General features: G+C 37.9%; 1 protein-coding gene across 3 annotated transcripts in view; it reads right to left on the bottom strand.

The window, feature by feature from the left end:
• The window catches only part of MTR (5-methyltetrahydrofolate-homocysteine methyltransferase), a 183,097-nt gene that overhangs the window by 31,239 nt on the left and 131,085 nt on the right, over positions 1-20,773 (bottom strand). For all 3 annotated transcript variants that reach the window (XM_077168432.1, XM_077168434.1, XM_077168433.1), the window contains 5 exons: positions 20,525-20,614; positions 19,372-19,524; positions 18,308-18,415; positions 17,089-17,189; positions 766-833 (listed from right to left, as the gene is read on the bottom strand). In XM_077168432.1, the coding sequence (XP_077024547.1) occupies positions 766-833; positions 17,089-17,189; positions 18,308-18,415; positions 19,372-19,524; positions 20,525-20,614 (520 nt within the window). The remainder of the gene's footprint in view (positions 1-765; positions 834-17,088; positions 17,190-18,307; positions 18,416-19,371; positions 19,525-20,524; positions 20,615-20,773) is intronic.

Genomic DNA, 20,773 nt, shown 5'->3' with positions numbered 1-20,773 from the left:
GAAAAATTCCAGCTGTTAAGTAAGAGTAAGGACTCACAGAAATAGCCAGAACCTGAACAGAAGAAGTCTCCAACCCTCACAGATGCTAAGTAAACCCAAAGTTTTGCCCTGAAGCAGCTAAGTGAGGGCCTACAGATTCTTAGAGAAGCCAGTGGAATCAGAAGCTGGAAGAAACAGAACCAGGAACAAGGACCAGCAGACGCCAGCCACATGCCTTTCCATGTGACAGACCCTGGCCTTTCTTGAGTTAAGGTATCTTTCTCTGGATGCCTTAGTTTGGATTTAGGCTTTAGAACCGTAAACTTCTAACTTAATAAATCTGCTTTATAAAACCTGATCCATTTCTGGTATATTGCATTCCAGCAGCTTTAGCAAACCAAAACAGGAAGTAAATATGATTTATAATTTAAAGTTGCAATCATGTAATTTTCACAGTTTGGGGAAGCCATTCATATTCAAATATGTCAGTGTTGAAAGAAACAAAAATGACTATGTGCAGAAAAAATTCTAATACCACACTGTTCTCATATAACAAACTTTTCTCCAGTTAACTCCCCATCTCCACAGCTGTAAGAGTTCCAGTTAATCACCTCTCACAGTCCTCATTGTAATGGCAATAATAGTAGCCCCATGTTAGAGCTTGCACTTGATTAAATGAATGTCCCACAGATACCATGAGGGCTGAGGCATTACCATTCACTGACAGAGAGACACTTGGGAGAAACGACATTTAGTAAAATGCCCAGAAGTACAGTTGCACAGTACCTGCTTTGTGGTCAAGAGCAGCTTTCAGTATCTTATCACAGGGAGTCATGACTCCTAAATCAATTACTCTGAGGCACAGAAATGAGATGTGAGAAAATTAGGGAGAATCCATTAGAGACAAAGCTGAAATGAACATTTTTATTTCAGCTATTAAATACTAGTCTAATGTAAACTAGAAACACATTGAAATGCTCACTGAATATCAATCACCATCACAACTAGCAACTATCATTTTAGGCACTTACCACAAGCCAGGCACTATGCTAGCTTTTAGCACAAGCAATCTCATTTAACCTTCACAGCAGCTGTCTGATGGAAGTACTACTATGGTCTCCATTTCAATGAGGCAGGGCCCAGAGAAGCTAAGGAACTTGCCCAGTCACCCAGCTAATTAGAGGCAGAGCTGGGATAGGAGCCAGGATCTGATACTGAAATCTATTCTCTTAGTAATTAGGTCAGTAAAAATGCTGGGGAAGTTCACTCAAGAAGCATCTATTGAACAATACAGTACATGGAAGTCACTGAGAAGGATAACCAAGAAGGGGTCAGTTCCCGCACATAGAGCTGATGACAGAGAAACCTGATCACTTAACGCAAGGAAGGAAGATGAATGAATCCGGGAGCAGTCTACCAAGATATGAGGATGAGACTCCAATGAAAAACTGATTCTAGGTAGGTAACACATGACAAGAAAGGTGGGAATTTGGGGCAGAGAAAGCCTAGAGCACGTTCTGAGAAAACAAAATATAATAACAACAAAGGAATTTCAATTCATGGAAGACAAAGCTTACTAGAACTCAGAGAAAAGAATATTCTGTTTTAAAAATGTTCTATATATAACTCATCTATTTTAAATTTAGAGAGCATCCATAACGTCAGTCATTTTTATACAATTTATCATAAGTTGTTTAAAAGATGTTTTAAAAAATACAGCATGCATTTTCAATTACTGCATGATGTCAACAATTCTTAAAATTAAATAAACAAGTAAAAAAATTTTTAATTAAAAAAATCAGTGCACAATACTACCCAATTGTAATGCAATTATGTTAAAACACTGAATGAAGCTGCATGTGAGGTATAGGTTTTTTGTTTTTGTTTTTTTTGTTTTTTTTTCTTTCTATTATTGTTTTAATTCTTATTCTGTTGTCTTTTTATTTCTTTTTCTAAATCGATGCAAATGTACTAAGAAATGATGAATATGCAACTATGTGATGTTATTAAGAATTACTGATTGTACATGTAGATTGGAATGATTTCTAATTGTTTTGTTAATTCTTTTTTTAATTAATAAAAAAAAACAAAAAACAAACAAACAAACAAAAAAATCAGTGCAAGGCAGTACAATGATGACTCAGCGGCAGAATTTTTGCCTGCCATGTCAGTGACCCGGGTTCAATTCTCAGAGCCTGCCCATGCCAAAAATAAAATAAAATAAAATAATCAGTGCGACACAAAATACTACAAGACATAACAATAGCTGGTAATAGCAGGCACTGGACACCAGGGGCAGGCAAGAAACTTGTTTTTCATTATATGCCCTTTTATACTGTTGGATATTTTACATATGGAATACTCAGAACAAAGAAAGACAATTTCAAATCAGTGGTAACTATATTCAGCTTTTTTAGCACTTTTACAGTTGAAAACAATTACTACAGGTTTTAATGATGTGGCACTGTAGGTTTTAACAGGAGTGAAATGGTACCATACTTTTTTTATTTTTAACACATTGAAGAAAGTGTGGTAACTGGATTTATTGTTGAACAATGACTACGTATAGACTGCTGCAAATAAAACTAAGCAAAATAGCATATATATATATACATATATATATATATTTTTTTTTTTACATGGGGAGGGACTGGGAATCGAACCCAGGTCTCTGGCATGGAATTCTGCCACTGAGCCACCACTGTACCACTCTGTCATTTACATATTTTTAAAAGTCAATAAAAAATCATCAGTATAATGGCAAGAATTATCTTGTGCTCCCTTTTTTTTTCTTCTTATTTTAAACAGCATTTATTTCAGGTGCTTTTTCGTACATGCTTGCTTTGTTTATAGGAAAGCAAGGAGACCATTGTGGTTGGAACAGAAATGAATGAAGGAAAAAGTTACAGGAAATGAGGTCAGAGAGGGAGGAGAGGACCAGATCTCAGAGACAGCACATTAGTATCACCACAGGACCTTTTACTTTCTTTTTTTTTCCCCCTAAAAACAATCCAACAGAAACTTGGATTCCATTCTCCAGAGACTGTGATTTAATTAGCCATGGGTGGGGACCATGCAACTAGTATTTTTAAATGCTCCTAAACTATAACCCTGGATATAGGTTCTTGTAAGTCATTGTAAGGGCTTTAGATTTTACTTAATAAGAAGCAAAATCATTGGAGATTTTGAACAGAGTAAGAAATCTGACTTGTTGACTAGTTGCTCTAGGGTAAACTGGATGAAGTCCAGGTTAGAAGCAGAGAACTGTCAGGCCACTGTAAAGCATGATAGTGGTTTGCCCCAGAAGTAGTAAGAAGTAGTACATTTTGGAAATATTATAAAATAAGAACTGAGATGAGTTGCTGATTGATTAGATACGAAATATAAGAAAACAGAGGAATCAATGATGACTCAAGGTCTTTGGTCTGAGCAACAAGAAAAATAGAGTTGCCATTTAGTGATTAGGGGAGAATTGGGGCGATATCCATAAGATGGCGGAAATTACTCCAGTTTTCAAAACATGATATCTTTAGAAAGGAATCAAGTTCTGATACAGGCTACAGCCATGGATGAACCTCGAAAACATAATGTTGATGAAATAAACAACAACAAAAAAGGGCAAATATTGCATGATTCAACTTACATGAAATATCTAGAATAAGCAAATTCATAGAGACAGAAGATCAGAGGTTACCAGGGGAGGGGGTGGGGAGTTACTGATCAATAGATACAGTGTTTCAGTGTGGGATGATAAAAAAGTTTTCATAATGGATGGTGGTGAACGTAGTAGCATAACATTGCGACTGTAATTAATACCACTAACTTATACATGTACATGTGACCTCTACAGAAGTACCCTACTGGTCTATGGCTTCAATGATGCTGTGGTTAAACAGTACTAATCGAGTGTGTTTTCAGTTTCGCTTTTTAAAAAAATAAATTCTTGAACTGTCTCCCCTTTTAAGAGATGACAAGTTGAAAGTCTCTGAATAATTACCCAGTGAGTCTGTGAGGCACTTAGGAATGAATAGATTAGTGTATCCTTGACTCAGATTCATTTTCCTCACTTAACTGAACACTCTAACATACAATTTCAAATTGTTCCATTTTTAGTTATGTATTGTCTAATTTTTACTCTTACTAGACTGTTGAATTAAGAGTTACCCATTAAAATGCCTCATTATCCTTTCCACCAGATTCCTATTTTTTTTAAAAACATTAGATGCATGATAAGTAGTTTTAAAATTTCTGCTGATACATCATAATTTTCTATATAAGACAATAGCACATTATCTATTAAATGGGAAAAGTACACATTTTTATATAATTATTACAAGATTCTACTAAAAACTTTCATGTAATCAAATATCCAATCCAAAATATTTTTTAAATATCCTAAATTATTTCTGTACTACATATTGTGCAAAACTGAGTTACTTTTTAGATTCTTAAGGGGAATTTAACTAGCACAATAATAACAGACAGTGCAGTTAAAGTTGTTTGCAAGTCAACTAAGACTGGAAGGTAAACCAGCATAGCATGGAGTCCTGGCTTTTGCATTCAGAAACCTTGGTATGACCTTCCATTTGCTAGCTGTATGATAATGAAAAAAATCACAACTTCTCTAAGCCTTGGTTTTTCCATCTGTACAATGAGAAATACAATAATAACCCTGAGGCAGGCAGAGCAGGATCAAAACCATGAAAGAAATGCAAGGATAAATGATAGGAAAGATCAAAGAAAAGGGGGGAAAAGTCAGTTATATAAAAGCATAAATTGTGAAGTTGTAGATAAAAGTTAAGGTTCTTAACAAGACTCTTGGAGGACATATCCCTGGATCTGTCCAAGTGTTTAAACTTGCAAATTCTATTGCATTATGTCACCTAAACCAATGTGCTTTTAGTTTAGACAGAAAGATCATTTTAGTTCTCTTTACTTTTTTTTCTCAATAAAGAAAAAAACATTATTTCATCTGCATCAGTGACAAAGAGCTGGGAACAAAAAAGATGCATTAGGATTTGATACTGGGTGGTGTTTGTTAGACTCGTTCACTAGCTTGGTAATTCACCTAGGCATAGCAGCCCAGAACACTGTGGCTCAGAAAAAGTATACATTACTATGTAAGGCAGGTCTCCAGGGGCACCTGTCACTAGTCTATACCATGAAATTAAACTAAGCAATGCTATGTCTATGTATTTCAAAATACATCCCAAAGTGGTGTTTGATTTCAATAGCAAGTTTATACATCCACTTACGTTCTTATAAAAAGAAATTAGACTTGAAAGATGGCAGAATTAGACAGGCTGAGTTCACCCGTGCTCCAAAGAACATTTAAAGAAGGGACAGAAGACCAAGAAAGCGATTCCAGGGTGTAAGTGACCTGGGAGAGTCTTCCACACCACATTTGGAGGCCCTGGTTGAAGAGGCCCTGGTTGAAAAAGCAGAACTGAGATGCAGAGAACTGGTGATTGGGCAGCTAAGGCTAACAGCATAGGGTGTCCATTTCCAGATGGAACTCCAGAGCCCTAAGGACTGCAGGACAGGGAGACAGGGACAAGGAAGTAAACCAAGCCACATTCTTTGAACGCACTACCCTCACACCCCTCCCTGCCCAGCAATCTGTGACTTCCCTCATACCCCACCTACCTGAACCAATCACCAGCTACCTCCCCCACCGTGCATCAAGCACCCCTGCCCCAAAACCCCTCCCCATGGATCCCTTTCCCACACCCCCGCCCCCTGCATGTGTGCAAGCCAGTCCCAGCCCAACCCACCTCTCCCGCACAAGCACACAGTCTCACCCCACCCCTCCTGAGACCCACAAACCCGCAGGCAGCCATTTACCCCCACCTCCCCTCCCTACCCCCTGAAGGCTGTCACCTGTGCATCCAGGCTGTGGGCGCTCACCTTCATACCTGGGCCACAGCTGCACCCAGCCCAGACAGGCACTCAACCCCACCCAGCAACTCCCCCACCGCCCAAGCTCTGCACATGTACACATCAGCATCTGGCCCTCCAGACACGGGTATACATACTTTCCCATTCATGCCACACCTCCTCAGCTCTGGGCAAGCGCTCACCTGCACATCAGGCCATACCCACCCCAGCCCACACAGGCACAGTCCCACCCCTCTGCCCCTGAGCTCTGTGCATGTGCACACCAGGGCCCTGCCCCCCAGATCCATGCATCGGCACAGCCACATCTTCTCTGCCAGGCAGCCACATATCCATGTACAGACCTCCTGACCCCTGCACCCCAACTCCCACCCAACACATGTGCACACTTTTGCCCCACCCTATGGCACAAATGCCCTTCTCTCATAACTGGCAAATGCTTTCAGGCACATCTGTGCCATACAGCTTCCACCTTGCATAAGCAGGCACCCCTACCCCACCCCTGGCACCTATACCAGGGTCCCACCCACCCGTCATCATCCAACTGTCACACACGTCCCACAACCTCTGTGACCTGTGCCCCGCCCCTACACATTCAACCTTTGCATTCTAACCCTCCTGAAATCATGCAAGGACACACTCATGCCCCAGCCTCCCTGTGCCCCAACTTCTGTGCCTGTACCCCACACCCTGACACTCACAATCCATACACTTCATGTACCCACCTACATCCTGCCCACAGACTAGCCCCAGCATATCCCTTCAGTACCCTCATCTGCCTCCTGCAGCGCCCTACCTCTGTGTTCCCCATGCTGCACCCTGCTCCTGTGCTCCAAGGCCTGCCTGGGTTGCACCTCACTCTCATAGCCTCCACACCACATATTCACAACCCTGTGACCCGCACCCCACACGCACAGGCATAAGCATAGAGTCCCTGACCCATGCATATATATACATGCCCCACAACCCGTCACCCTCCCCAAGTCCCGTATCCTGCTCCACACCCATCCTGCAAATACAAAGCTTTAACTACTGAAGGAAATCAATATCCAAAGTAACCCTGAGAAGATATTTACATGCTGCGAAGACAACAGAAGATCATGAAACATATGAAGATGAAGAAGCTACAACCCAGTCTATTGACCAAATTAAAACAACCATAGGAGACACAGACCTTGGAACAACGAATCAAAGACATTTATATAACATTACTAAATAAAATCAGTGGGATGGCTAATGACATAAAAGAGATCAAGAAGACATTAGAGGAGCATAAAGTGGGATTTGAAAAACTAGATAGAAAAATAGCAGATATTACCAGAGATGAAAGATGCTGTAGACCAAATCAAAAGTATACTTGAGACATAGAACAGCAGAAGAGGTAGAAGAGAGAATAAGTGAATTAGAGGATAGGACAACTGATTCTGAACACACAAAAGAGCAAATAACAAAAAAGATTGAATTCGATCTCAGGGAAATGATGGACAAAATAAAGCAAACAAATATAAGAATCATCAGAGTCCCAGAAGGAGAGGAGAAGAGTAAAGGGCTAGGAAGATTAGTGGAGGTTATACTGGAGGACTAAAGACACTAAAGACATAAATATGCAAATCAAAGAAGCCAAACAAACTCCAAATAGAATAAATCCAAATAGGACTTCTGCAAGATACATACTAATCAGTCTATTAAATGTTTAAGAGAAGCAGAAAATCCTGAAAACTGCAAGAGAAAAACAATCTACTACATAAAAGGGAAACTGCATAAGACTGTTTAGACTATTCAAGTGGCACTATGGAGGAAAGAAGGCAGTGGTATTATATATTTAAGATCCTGAAAGAGGAAGACTTCCAGCCAAGAATTCTGTACCCAGAAACTGTCCTTCAAAACTGAGGGAGAGATTAAAAGTTTCACAGACAGAAAAAGTCCGAGAGAATAAGTCAACAAAAGACCAGTTCTACAAAAAATACTAGGGAGTTCTGCCGACTGAAAAAAAGAGACAGGAGAAGGAGGTCTGGAGGAGGGCACAGAATTGAAGAGTACCAGTAAGGGTAACCTAAAGGATAAAGAGAAAAAGAAGGAAAAGAACATGTAGATCTGACAAGTAAAATCCAAAGGATAAGATGGCAGATTCAAGAAATGTCTTTACAGTAAAAGTTCGAATGTTAATGGACTAAACTTACCAATTAAAGATACAGATTGGCAGAACGGATTAAGAAATATAACCCAGCTATATGCTGCTTACAAGAAGCTCATCTTAGACACAAGGATACAACAGATTGAAAGTGAAAGAATAGAAAAAGATGTTTTATTTGCAAAGCTGTAGCCAAAAGAAAGCAGGAGTAGCTATATTAATATCAGAAAAAATAGACTTTAAGTGTAAAGACATCATAAGAGACAAAGAAGGATACCATAAATTAGTAAAAGAAACAATTAACCAAGAAGAAAAGAAATCATAAATGTCTATGCTCCTAATCAAGAGCTCCAAAGTACAAGACAGACATTGGTAAAAATGAAGGGAGTGATAGACATTTCAACGACAGTAAGAGGAGACTTCAATATACCACTCTATAGAAAGAATAACTAGACAGAAGATCATCAAGGAAATAGAGAATTTAAACAATTTGATAAATGAAATAGACCTCACAGACATATTTAGGTTGTTACACCTCAAAACACCAGAATATACATTCTTCTGTAGTACTCATGGAATATTCTTCAGGATAGATTATATGCTGAGGCACAAAATAGCTTTTTATAAATTTAAAAACACTGAAATTATTCACAGCATTTTCTCTGATCTCAATGGAGTGAAGCTAGATACCAATAACCACCAAAGAATGAGAACATCCACAAATATACGGAGATTAAATAACACACTTTTAAACAACCAGTGGGTCAAAGAAGAAATTGCTAGAGAAATCAACAGCTATCTGAAGACGAATGAAAATGAGAATACAACATGTCAGAATTTATGGGATGCAGCACAGGCTGCTCCGAGAGGGAAATTTATTGCTCTAAATGCCTATATTAAAAAAACAAGAGAGCAAAATTCAAGCACTTAACTGCTCACCTAGAGGAACGTGAGAAAGAACAGCAAACTAACCACAAAGCACACAGAAGAGAAATAACAAAGATTAAAGCAGGGATAAATGAATGGGAGAACAAAAGGAAAATAGAAAGAATCAATAAAACCAAAAGTTGGTTCATGGAGAAAATCAATAAAATCAATGGGCCATTAGCAAGACTGACACAGAAGAGAGAGGATGCAAATAAAATCAGAAATGAGATGGAGTGCTTTACCACAAACCTGGAAGAAATAAAGGAAATCATAAGAGGATACTATAAACTATATGCCAACAAACTAGACAGATGAAATGGACAAATTCCTGCAAGCACACAAACAAGCTACACTGGCTCAGGAAGAAATAGAAGATCTCAGCAAACCAATCACAAGTAAAGAGATTCAATCAGTCATCAAAAATCTACCTACAAAGAAAAGCCCAGGGCCAAATGGCTCTAAGGGAATTTTATCAAACATTCCAAAAAGAATTAACACCAATCCTGTTCAAATTTCTCCAAAAAATTGAGGGAAAAGGACACTAGCTAACTCATTATATGAGGCTAACACTTTAATACCAAAACTGGGTAAAGATGCTATAAGAAAGGAAAACTTCAGACCAATCTCCTTAATGACCACAGATATAAAAATTCTCAACAAAATATTAGCAAATTTACTCCAATAGCACATTAAAAGAATTATACACCACAAACAAATGGTGTTTATAACAGGAGTGCAAGGATGGTTCAACACAAGAAAATCAGTTAATGTAACATAGCACATTAACAAACCAAAACAGATAAATCATGTGATCATCTCAATTGATGCTGAAAAAATATTCCACAAAATTCAACATCCTTTTCTGATAAAAACACTTCAAAAGGTAGGAAACAAAAGGTAACCTCCTCAACATGATAAAAGGCATATATGAAAAACCCATAGCCAGCATTGTACCAAATGGCGAGAAGCTGAAAGCTTTCCCCCTAAGATCAGATACAAGACAAGGATGCCTTCTGTCACCACTAATATTCAACACTGTACTAGAAGTTCTAGTGAGAGCAATTAGGCAGGAAAAAGAAATAAAAGGCATCCAAATTGGAAAGGAAGAAGTACTACTTTCATTATTTGCAGATGAGATGATACTATACTTGGAAAATCCTGAGAAATCTACAACAAAGTTACTTGAACTAATAAATTCAGCAAGGTGTCAGGTTATAAAATTAATGTGCAAAAAATCAGTAATGTAGGGGTGTAAGGGTAATTCGGTGGCAGAATTCTCACCTGCCATGTGGGAGATTCAGATTCAATTTTCAGCCCATGCACTTCCCAAACAAACAAAGAAACCAACAAAAAGAAGTAAACAAATAAAAAAATAAAATTCAACAAATGGTGCTGCAATAACGGGATACTCACATGGATAAAGAATGAAATGTGACCCCACCATACAGCATACAAATACAAACAAACAAAAAAATCAGTAATATTTCTATACACAAACAATGACCCAACTGAGGAGTCTTAAGGAAAAAATTCCATTCAAGATAGCAACTAAAAGAATCGAGTATCTAGGAATGAAATTAAGTAGGATTTAAAGGACTTGTACATAGAGAACTACATAACATTTAAAAGAAATCAAAGAAGATCTAAATAGATGGAAAGGCATTCCACAGATAGGAAGGTTAAATATAGTTAAGATGTCAATTCTACCGAAATCGATCTACAGATTCAAAGCAATACCAATCAAAATTCCAACAACCTACTTTGAAGACTTGGTAAAGCTAGTTATTAAATTCATCTGGAAGGGAAAGAGATTCTCGAATAGCTAAAAGCATCCTACAAAAGAGCAATGAAGTGGGAGGATTAACACTCCCTGATTTTGAAACTTATAAAGCCACAGGGGTCAAAGTACATACCACCAGCACAAAGACAGAAGAATTGACAAATGGAATAAATCCCGAGTGCAGAAATTCACCACCAAATCTATGGTCAACTGATCTTCGAAAAAGCCTCCAAATCCACTCAACTGGGACAAAATAGTCTTTTCAATAAATGAGAATGGAAGAACTGGATATCAATAGCCAAAAGAATGAAGGAGGATTCTTACCTTACACTCTATACAAAAATTAACTCGAAGTGACTCAAACAGCTAAATATAAGAACCAAACCATAATGCTCCTAGAAGAAAACCTAGGAAAACATCCTCAAGACTTTATTACAGGAGGTAGCTTCCTGAACTTTACATCTAAAGCACAAGCAACAAAAGAAAAAACAAATAAATGGGAACTCTTCAAAATCAAAAGCTTCTGCACCTCAAAAGACTTTGTCAAAACAGTGAAGAGTGCATGAGATTTTGTAGGTTTGTCCAGAATGATGCCTTGACAAATCCCAGAAGGATTTGAATAATGAATAAAACAGTATTTGCAAAGCCCCCTTGGGGGAATAGTGAGAAGGGGGGGAGGGCAAAAAAGAGGTAGTCAACTCAATGGGAGAAAACATTTGGAGATCACACATTGGATAAAGGTTTGATATCCTATATACATAAAGAAATCATACAACTCAACAACAAAGAACAAGCAACTCAACTTTAAAGAGGGTTAAGAATATGAATAGACATTTTTCTGAAAAAGAAATACAGATAGCTGAAAGGCACATGAAAAGATGCTCATTCTCATTAGCTATAAGGGAAATGCAGATCAAGACATGTTGGAGAGGGTAGGTCGTGGTGGCTCTGCAGGCAAAGTTCTCACATGCCATGCCAGAGACCCAGGTTCAATTCCCAGTGCCTGCCCATGTAAAAAAAAAAAAAAAAAATAATAATAATAATAATAATAATAATAATAATAATAATAATAAAGAAGAGATTTGGAGAGGATGTGGAAAATTTGGGACACTTATGCACTGCTGATGGGAATGTGCAGCCACTATGGAGGATAGTCTGGTGGTTCCTCAGTAAACTAAATATTGAGTTGTCTTTTGACCCGATAATACCACTACTCGGTATATACCCAGAAGAGCTGAAAGCAGTGACACAAACAGACATTTGCGCACTGATGTTCAAAGCAGCACTATTCACAATTGCCAAAAGCAGCACTATTCACAATTGCAATACGACAAAGTGACTCCCTGAAGCACATAACAAGATGGATGAGCCTTGAGGACATTATGCTGAGTGAACTAAGCCAGACACAAAAGGATGGATACTGTCTAACTCCACTTTTATGACCATGGTAAAGGTAAAATCAGAAGCTTATACTATAGAATACAGGGGACCTAGTGTATGCAGAAGCTTCAGAGGGTAAATAGTTTGTTAATGAGGTTGAACTTAATTGGAAGGGAATAGATAGAAGTGGAATTGGTTTACTAGCGGGTCTCTATGTAATATTACCATATTGAAAGTGAATATGATGGAAAAGGGTTGTATAGACTCAGGTGTCTCATCAATTAACACACAAATATAAATAAGTTATTGCATGAACTACTGTAAAGGTATGAATCTTTGTATAATTGTGGGGAATGGGGGAAAATGTTATTGCATGCTATGGGCTATGTTTACTAGGAAAATATCAACAGTACTGCAGCAATACCAGGGGTACATAATGCGGGGAGGGACAAGAGTTAGGGGGAGGTTTGGATTTTCTATTTGGTGAGGTGGTGTTTATTGGCTATCTTTCTCTTGGGAACAATGAAATTATCTAAAATTGAGAGTGTTGATGGACTCTTGACCTTGGACATTCTACATGAGGCTCAGTAAATGGAGTTGGCTGAAAGATGCACTGACTAAGAAGACTGGCAAACAATGGTGTAAACATATGCTCGAACATGGTGCTGCTACAAACAGGAACAAAGCTGTGAGGCATGCAGTGAAGTGAATGAACCTATGGGACATTTAGTGAGACAAAATAGCCCAGAAACAAAAGAGCAAATATTGTATAATCTCATTTAGAAAATACTTATAAGAAAACTGGGGCATAGACTGCAAGCTCTTATAGCAGTCACATTTAGTGACTACCATTTAGTACAAAGTGGTAACTTATTTCTGGATTTTGAAGGGCTGTTTTATATATGTATAACCTGGTATTTAGAAATAAGAATGAAGTCAATTGGGTCTGAATTAAGGTAACTCAGATTACAGGGGTAAGGAAGACATTGCCTGTATTTTAGAACTTCCCCTACTCTTTGAGACCAAAAGAACAAGTTTTATTATGTCAAGAACCTAAATTTTCTGTAGCATATAATCTAACCTATCTTGTCTGGATAGATCATTTAAACAGTCCAAACACAGGGAGCCCAGAATAAGAATGAGAGCCTTTAATCCTGTGTAGCCTAATGTAATGCCTGGATACATTCTAGAGTATATTAAGCAGATAATCAAAAAGTATTGGTGAAGTCAATAGAATCGCCATAGCCCAAACATCTCTACAGAGAGGGATGGAAAGCTGAAAGGTGATGGAGAAGTTACACAGGGACGATAGGATTTAACAAATGAATATGAATGCTGAATCATTAAACTGATATCTCTTTTAGTCTCCAGCATTTTAGAGCAGCTAGAAGTAAAAACCTAAAATTGTGGAACTGCTACCCATGTCAAACTCTGAAATATGTTCTACAACTAATTGTGGTGCTGTGCTTTGAAATTTATAGCTTTTTTTATATACATGTTATTTTTCACAAAAAAAGAAGGAAAAAAGTCAATTGTGATGATAAAAAAAAAATTTAAGCCCTCTAGCCTCCTACATTTAAGCCCTCTAGCCTCCTCCTGGAGCAGCTAGAAGGAAAAACATGAGAGGATCATATGGTAGCCCATGACAAACTCTGGGATCTGTCCTGTAACTACTTGTTGGAGGGTGCTTTGAAAACTATTGCTCTTTCATTTCTTTGCTTTGTATTTGTTATACTATATAATTAAAAAAAAAAAGGTATTGGCAAAGACCCTTGAGGGATGGGAGAAAAATTATGGAACTATTAAACTGTACCCAGGTACTGTGCCAAACTCTAGGGACACCCAAATCAATAGCCCAACCCTTTGATTTTGAGGCTTGCTCTTGTGACGCTTATGTGTGTAGTGGAGAAGCTTAGTCTACCTCTAGGTATGCCTAAGAGTCACCTCCAAACAACCTCTTTTGTTGCTCAGATGTGGCCCCTCTCTCTCTAAGCCCAACTATGCAAGTGAAACCATGTCCCTACCCACTATATGGGACACAACATGGGATCAAAGCTTCCCTGGCAGCATGGGAGATGACTCCGAGGGATGAGCCTGGCCCTGCCACTGTGGGATCAACAATGCCATCCTGACCAAAAGGGAGAAAAGAAGTGTAACAATTAAGGTACCAGTGGCTGAGAGCATTCAAATAGAGTCAAGAGGCTACTCCAGAGATTTCTCTTAAACAAACTTCTGTTAAACATTGCTACCTGTCATAACTTGCCAAACCCCAACCAAAACCATTCCTGCCAATCCTAAAGATCACCTAGGACATTATATAAAATTCTACAAAGGGTTCATGCACTAGGTTAACTTCCAAATGGGTCTCTGCACCAGATAAGTCCTGAAATGCAGAGGGGCCAGCCTTTATAGAATATCAACTAGTATTTCATATTATCGATAGCCCCTTCCAACATGAAAAAGTTAGAATGGGCATAGCCCAAATATCCCTAAAGAGTGGGAGAAAGATCAAATGTGATGGTGGATTTATACAGAGGAGGTTGGGTTTAAAAAATGAGTACGAGTGCTGAATCACTATACTGATATTTCTTTTAGCCTCCTGTCCCTTATAGCAGCTAGAAATAAAAATCTAAAATGGTGGGTAACCCACATCAAACTCTGAAATCTGTTCTACAACTAATCGTTGCGATGTGCTTTGAAATTTATTGCTTTTATGCATATATATATTATTTTAAAAGAATGAGAAGTATAACAGAGAAGAAAGAATTTAACAAATGAGTATGACTGCTTAATCATTATATTGATATTTCTGTTGGTCTCCAGTGTCTTGGAGCAGCTAGAAGAGAAAACAAAAAACCGTGGAACTGTAACCCATATCAAATTTTAAAATCTGTTCTATAACTACTTGGAAATTTATTGCTTTTTTGTATATTTCACAATAAAGAAAAAGTTTTTAAAAATTAAGGTTTTAACAGAAGATGTTTCCCTGGTTAGATTTATTAGGAAAAATAAGCAGCCCCTCGATGCACAAGACAGGAGAACTGAACATGCTGGAGAAAAGCCTCAAGTTTAATAAGCAGCCTTTCACAAATGTTAATATTCACTTACAGAAGCACCCTGGAGAAGTGCCATGATTCTTTTCTTGTCTTTTAAAATGTCCTTATTGGGAGAAAAAACTTTCCTAGTATGATCTGCTCAATTAATTATTCATTAACCAAAATAAACAATGAAAAACATATCAGTGATATCTTAAGAACTGTTTCTGGGAATTTTACCTAGAATTCATCTTCTACGACAGTTCTCATGCCATCATCACAGTTGGATGTGTACCTGGCTATTTAGTAGTAAGAAAAGTATTCAAAAGCAGAAAAGTTGACTAAATATAGCCTAGAATAATACCTGGCATGTAGCGGATGATGTATAAACACTTATTAAACTAAATTGAACTGAATTTTAACTAATTATGATGAACGCAAAAGGAGAAATGTCTTCTGTATTTCAGGAAGCAAACACCATATTCAAATACTTATTATTTAGGTAATAACCCATTATAAAAACTTCCATTAACTTTATCTTTTTTAAAAATAACAAATACATTGTTAGAAACAATATTACTCATTTCTAGGACTAGGAGAGATGCTAAATCTTTTTTACAGTGAGTAAGCAGGCAAATAAAACAGCTTTTAAACAGTCAGAGAAAAGGTGTCATTCTGACCCTGCTCTTCCATTTCCAGCCTTACTAATTGTTCTTAGTTGTATTTAATTAGCTTGTGAAGACAGAGGTGGATTAAAATGTTGACAGCAGGGGATGGGGTAAAGGGTACCTGTGTGGGATATGAAAAATTACTCATTATAAACAGCCTGATAAGATGGCCTTCATAAGTTCTAGGGGAATGTGATACAGCATAGTTTATCAACCATTGATGTAATATGCAAATCTCTAATCATGTATCCCACAAGTGAAGTCACTTGTTGGTAACATGCCACTTTTGTGTAATTTAGTATATAAGGGACTACTGCTCTGTAAGCATCAGAGCAGAGCGGAGGGAATGATTAAAGATGACCACTCTACTAGAGGGTCCTTGTGCTCTCTTTCAATTTGCTATCAGACCAGAGTGACCAAACCTTAAGATATGAACCTGACAACCTGTTACTTGACAGCAGGAGAGGAGAACTCTAAAGGGCCTAGCTATAACTCCAGTCCAGTCTCTTCTCTATAGAGAAAATAGCACGTTAGAAAGAAGTCCATGAGTGAAAATGACTGTGTGTTGGGCTGGGGTCAAAGGAGGCTTTAGTTATACTAGGATTTTCATTATAACGAAAATGGCAAAATTTGAACAAAGCATACTCTTACTATTATAGGTCACCAACTCTAGCATGGAAATAATTTTGCTATGAATATTTATTCACTATAATGAGATACATCACTATAATGAGATACATTTTCTCATATACAACATTCCAAAAACTAGCTTTATCGACACCAAGAAGCACTCATGGTCCTGCTTTAAGCAAAGTAAAGAGAATTGTGCAAATAGAGAGATCCTTCCTATAAAACTCTATTTAGCCAGGGTCTCATAAGATTTCAGCCCCCAAATCTCACAGTTTGTTAAGAGAAAGAAGGGAAGATGGTAAATGCCACTGGTCACAAAAGGATCCTAATGTTCCAGCCACTGGAGCCTCTGTCCCAACCAACTTCAAGTACCAAGAAACTTCTTGGCTATTTTAACCCTACTTGAATTTTTAAAAATAGCTTTTACTATAATTTTTGTCTTTACAGAACACATAGTAGATAAATAGTCGTTAAGTTATTCCATTTGAAGAGGTGTGTTCACTGTAGGAAATCTGGTAACAAAGGTAAGCAAAAAGTGAAAAACAACCTCATTATCCATTGCCATACCTACCCTACCCTCCCGCCCCCCAAATAATTACCATGTTAATGCTTTTCTTTTCAGATAAAAAAAAAGAGATGTGAAGATGTGAGGTCTCAACGTACCTGAAGTTATTGCAGCCAAGGACTACTCCAACGATGTTCTTGCCTATGTCATGCACATCACCTTTAACAGTGGCCAGTACAATGGTGCCTTGGTAAGGGTCCTGGGGAGTAAGCCAAGCAGCCAGTCACAGCTGTAACCATGTGAAAGCAGACAACCTAATAATCTAGAGTCTAAGAGGTCTCAGACAGAAAGCAATTTAAAACAAACAAGACAGTCTCAAAAAAAGACCCAAAACCCAAATCATGAGCTCTTTCCAAGCATTACGTGGTAAGCATGAACAGTTCAAAGGAGGCCTACCCAGAAGGTTAGGTCAGGGGGCCAAATGATTCAAACAGGATTATGGGTCCCGTTACTTCAAAGAACAATTTATGTTCAAAGACAAAACAGTCCCATAGCCGACGTCCATATCCTTAACCAAAAAAAACTGACTAACAAGTGATTTTATTGTTAGCAGTAACGGGAAAGGAAGGGATGAGAGGGAGGAGTTGGTTAACTGCATAGGTCCTATCAAAATCTAAAAAACAACCACAACATCCTAGTACAGAGGGGCATTTTATTATCTTTCTATTTCTTTAACCCTATTGTTCTATGTACTCTCACCATAAAAAATTTTAAAAGTATGTAACGATAGTGGGATTTTTATGAATACTCTGTCTCAGTGATTCACACACTCAGATCAATTTAAGAATACAGAATCCCAGGGCCAAAACTGACTGAGCTTCACAGAGGGCTAAACAAGGTAAAAAAGCTCAATGATTTACTAAGATGTTTCAGCCAAGAGGCATTAAATTGAATTAAGAAGTGGTGCAAAGGATACTGCATGTATACAAAGAATATTCAGTTAAAGAGTTTTTCAAAATCAAACATTATTCAATTACCTCAAAAGCAGAGGCTAATTCTTATTCATCTTTGTAGCTCTGAGTGCCTAGCCAGTAGTTGGCACATAGTAGGGTACACAGTGGATGAATAAATGAACTAATTTTGTCTTGAAATCATGGGTATGGTTGAATATTACGTCCATATTAAGAAATTCATAAAGCTACCCACATTCAAAGGAAACTTTCAGTGTATTCTGATACTTTATAAAAGGGAAAGATGCTGGACCATCTCTCTATTGCATCTTCAATGACAACTGTAGCCAAGTTCAACCACTCAGATCCTTATCCTCACCCCAACCAACTTCTTAAGGAGCCCTCAAATCTGGACAAAATGACTTGCCTCTTCTTCTACTGTGCCAGTGAGCACTCTAGTTTCTTCTCTTTCCTTTTCCATGAAGGGAATAAGGTGGCCAACGGCCTTCTTCATGACCCGAGCTGACTTTATAACCTGGGAAGATACACAACATCAGGCATCTTTACCAAGTCACCTGAATGGCTGCTAATGGCCAAGTGTGAAATTTTAGAATAAATTAAGAACGCATGCTTTCCACCACCGGCCAGCTACACTGGAATCCACTTTTTACAGTGATGCAGGATAAGGAAGAAGCTTTCTGTAGGAAAAACCAATGAACAAAGTACAAGTAGAAGGAAACATGACTAGAAATCAGAAGTTTGCAACTTCTGTCTTCCAAATTTCTTTGCACTTATTATTCTCTGCCAAGAATGCCTTCCACCACTTCTCTAAGTTCTATGCATCCTTGAAATTTCTATCTTCTCTGTCATGAACATGTTACCAGTCTCTTCTCTTCTAAATCCCCAGCATTAGGACTCACTCATAATTAAGTCTTATGCTTAAGCAGGAACAGAGCCTTTTAGCTTTTTGTATGCCTCACAGCCACTAACCCAGATGTTCAACAAGTATTTTTTTAATTGATATAATTAGTAGCTATTGTACTCAAAATAAGAGTTCTGGGTTTATATGAAGCATATTTAATGTACCACTACTTGAAACAGAAATATGTTTTTCAAAATATGCATCCTTAAAGATGAGTACTGACTGATCAGGTCAAATCTTAGTAATATTGACTTTACATTTATCTTGGGTTTTATTTAATTTTGTTGGGGGAGAGAAATAGGCATTGGTTATAAGAGGTGGTACAGAAGATTAGAACATGAAGATTACCAGCCAAGAATTTCCAAATTTTGACCTCCATACTACCTAAAAAATGGATTTTCCAAATGTTGCTCCTAAATACATTTAGAGAGGAGATAATGAGATTTTAATGTCCTTGACCTCTTATCCAAATTAATATCTGAGAAATATTCCCAAACTCACTATTATATTAAGACCAAAAACAACAAAAAAAATTCGATTGTGAAAATTTCTCCCAATCTTTTGCCAACCTGAGGTAGAAACATTTTTCCAGCTCCAAAAAGATCACCAACAACTTTCATGCCATTCATCAGGGGCCCTTCAATTATATTCAGAGGTCGGGGATAATTTTTCTGGTTTAATCTGGCTTCCTCAGTATCCTCAATAATATACTTTTCAATGCCCTACAAGAAAGAATAGGAAAAAAATTATAAACAATTGGCATTAAGTTCAAACAACCAACAGTCTGAAATCAGACTGCATGGGTTTAAATCCTGGCTCCTATCACCAATTTAGGCAATTTATTAAGCCTCAGATTTCTGTTAAAAGAGTACTTGATACATGGTTAGTCTGAGGATTAAATGAGATAACCCAAATGCTTAGCTGGCATCATTGACACAAAGTAAATACTCAGTAAAAATTAGATGTAGTGAGAGGAGCAGAAGTTCAAATTCATAGTAAAATATACTGTGTATCCTAGTGGTTTAACAAATTACATCTTAATCAATATCTCCTATGAAAAGAAATCAGTATGTTTTCTTACTGTAATGTTAAGGAAGTGGGGAGGAATAATAGTGGCCAAGGGCCTAAAGTGAAGGTTCAAAGCTGTGAAGCCTCCACTGACTTATCCTGCCTTCGCTCATCAAGCCATCTCTTCCAAAGACCCAAATTCAAAGGTCCTTGGATATGGCTAACTAGTTCCTCTAATTGAAATACGTGAATCTAAAAAGGTTCAAGAAGTTTAAACTTAAATTCTAGCACTATCAAAGAACTCAAGTTCTCCAGACTCATAAATAAGGAAACTGAAGCCAAGAGATTATCTTGCCTAAAATTCCAATTACCAGCAAGGAGCCAGGACTTCTTGCTAACATACTGAAGTTCCCTGGCCAAGGACAGGATTTCTCAATCTAGACATTATTGACATTCTGGGCTGAATTAATCTTTGTTGAGCAGGGCTATTCTGTACATTGTAGGATGTTTAGCAGCATCCCTCACCACTGGATGCCAGCAGCACTCCTCCCTTCCAAATATGACAACCAAAAATGTCTTTGGACATTGTCAAATATGTCCTTGAGGGCATAACAGTACCTGCTTGAAGGACTCTCTTTCCAGCTGCAGCATCAGAAAGCCATGATGAGCCTACAAACTCTCTACTTCATGTTCATTTTATTCCCATTAACTCACCTTCACAAGGGCATACTCAAGGCGTTCTTCAATGGGGCCATTTCTCCACTCGTCTGTCTGAATGACTTTCTTTCCTCCTTTGCCATGCGTCTGAATTGAAATTGTAAGAAAGAGACTGGTATGACAGGTTACTTGACTGATCTAAGTGGCAGCAAAATGGTATCTTCCTCTTTTCTTTCCAGCCCCTGGTTGAGTTGCCCAGCATGAATTAAGACCTCAATAAATGTGTGAGGGAAGAGAGAGGTCAAG

The sequence above is a fragment of the Tamandua tetradactyla genome, chromosome 7 (assembly GCF_023851605.1).
Source record: "Tamandua tetradactyla isolate mTamTet1 chromosome 7, mTamTet1.pri, whole genome shotgun sequence".
NCBI classification, from domain to species: Eukaryota; Metazoa; Chordata; class Mammalia; order Pilosa; family Myrmecophagidae; genus Tamandua; species Tamandua tetradactyla.
The sequence above is the reverse complement of the archived record's forward strand: the minus strand, read 5'-3'. Positions and strand labels throughout refer to the sequence as shown.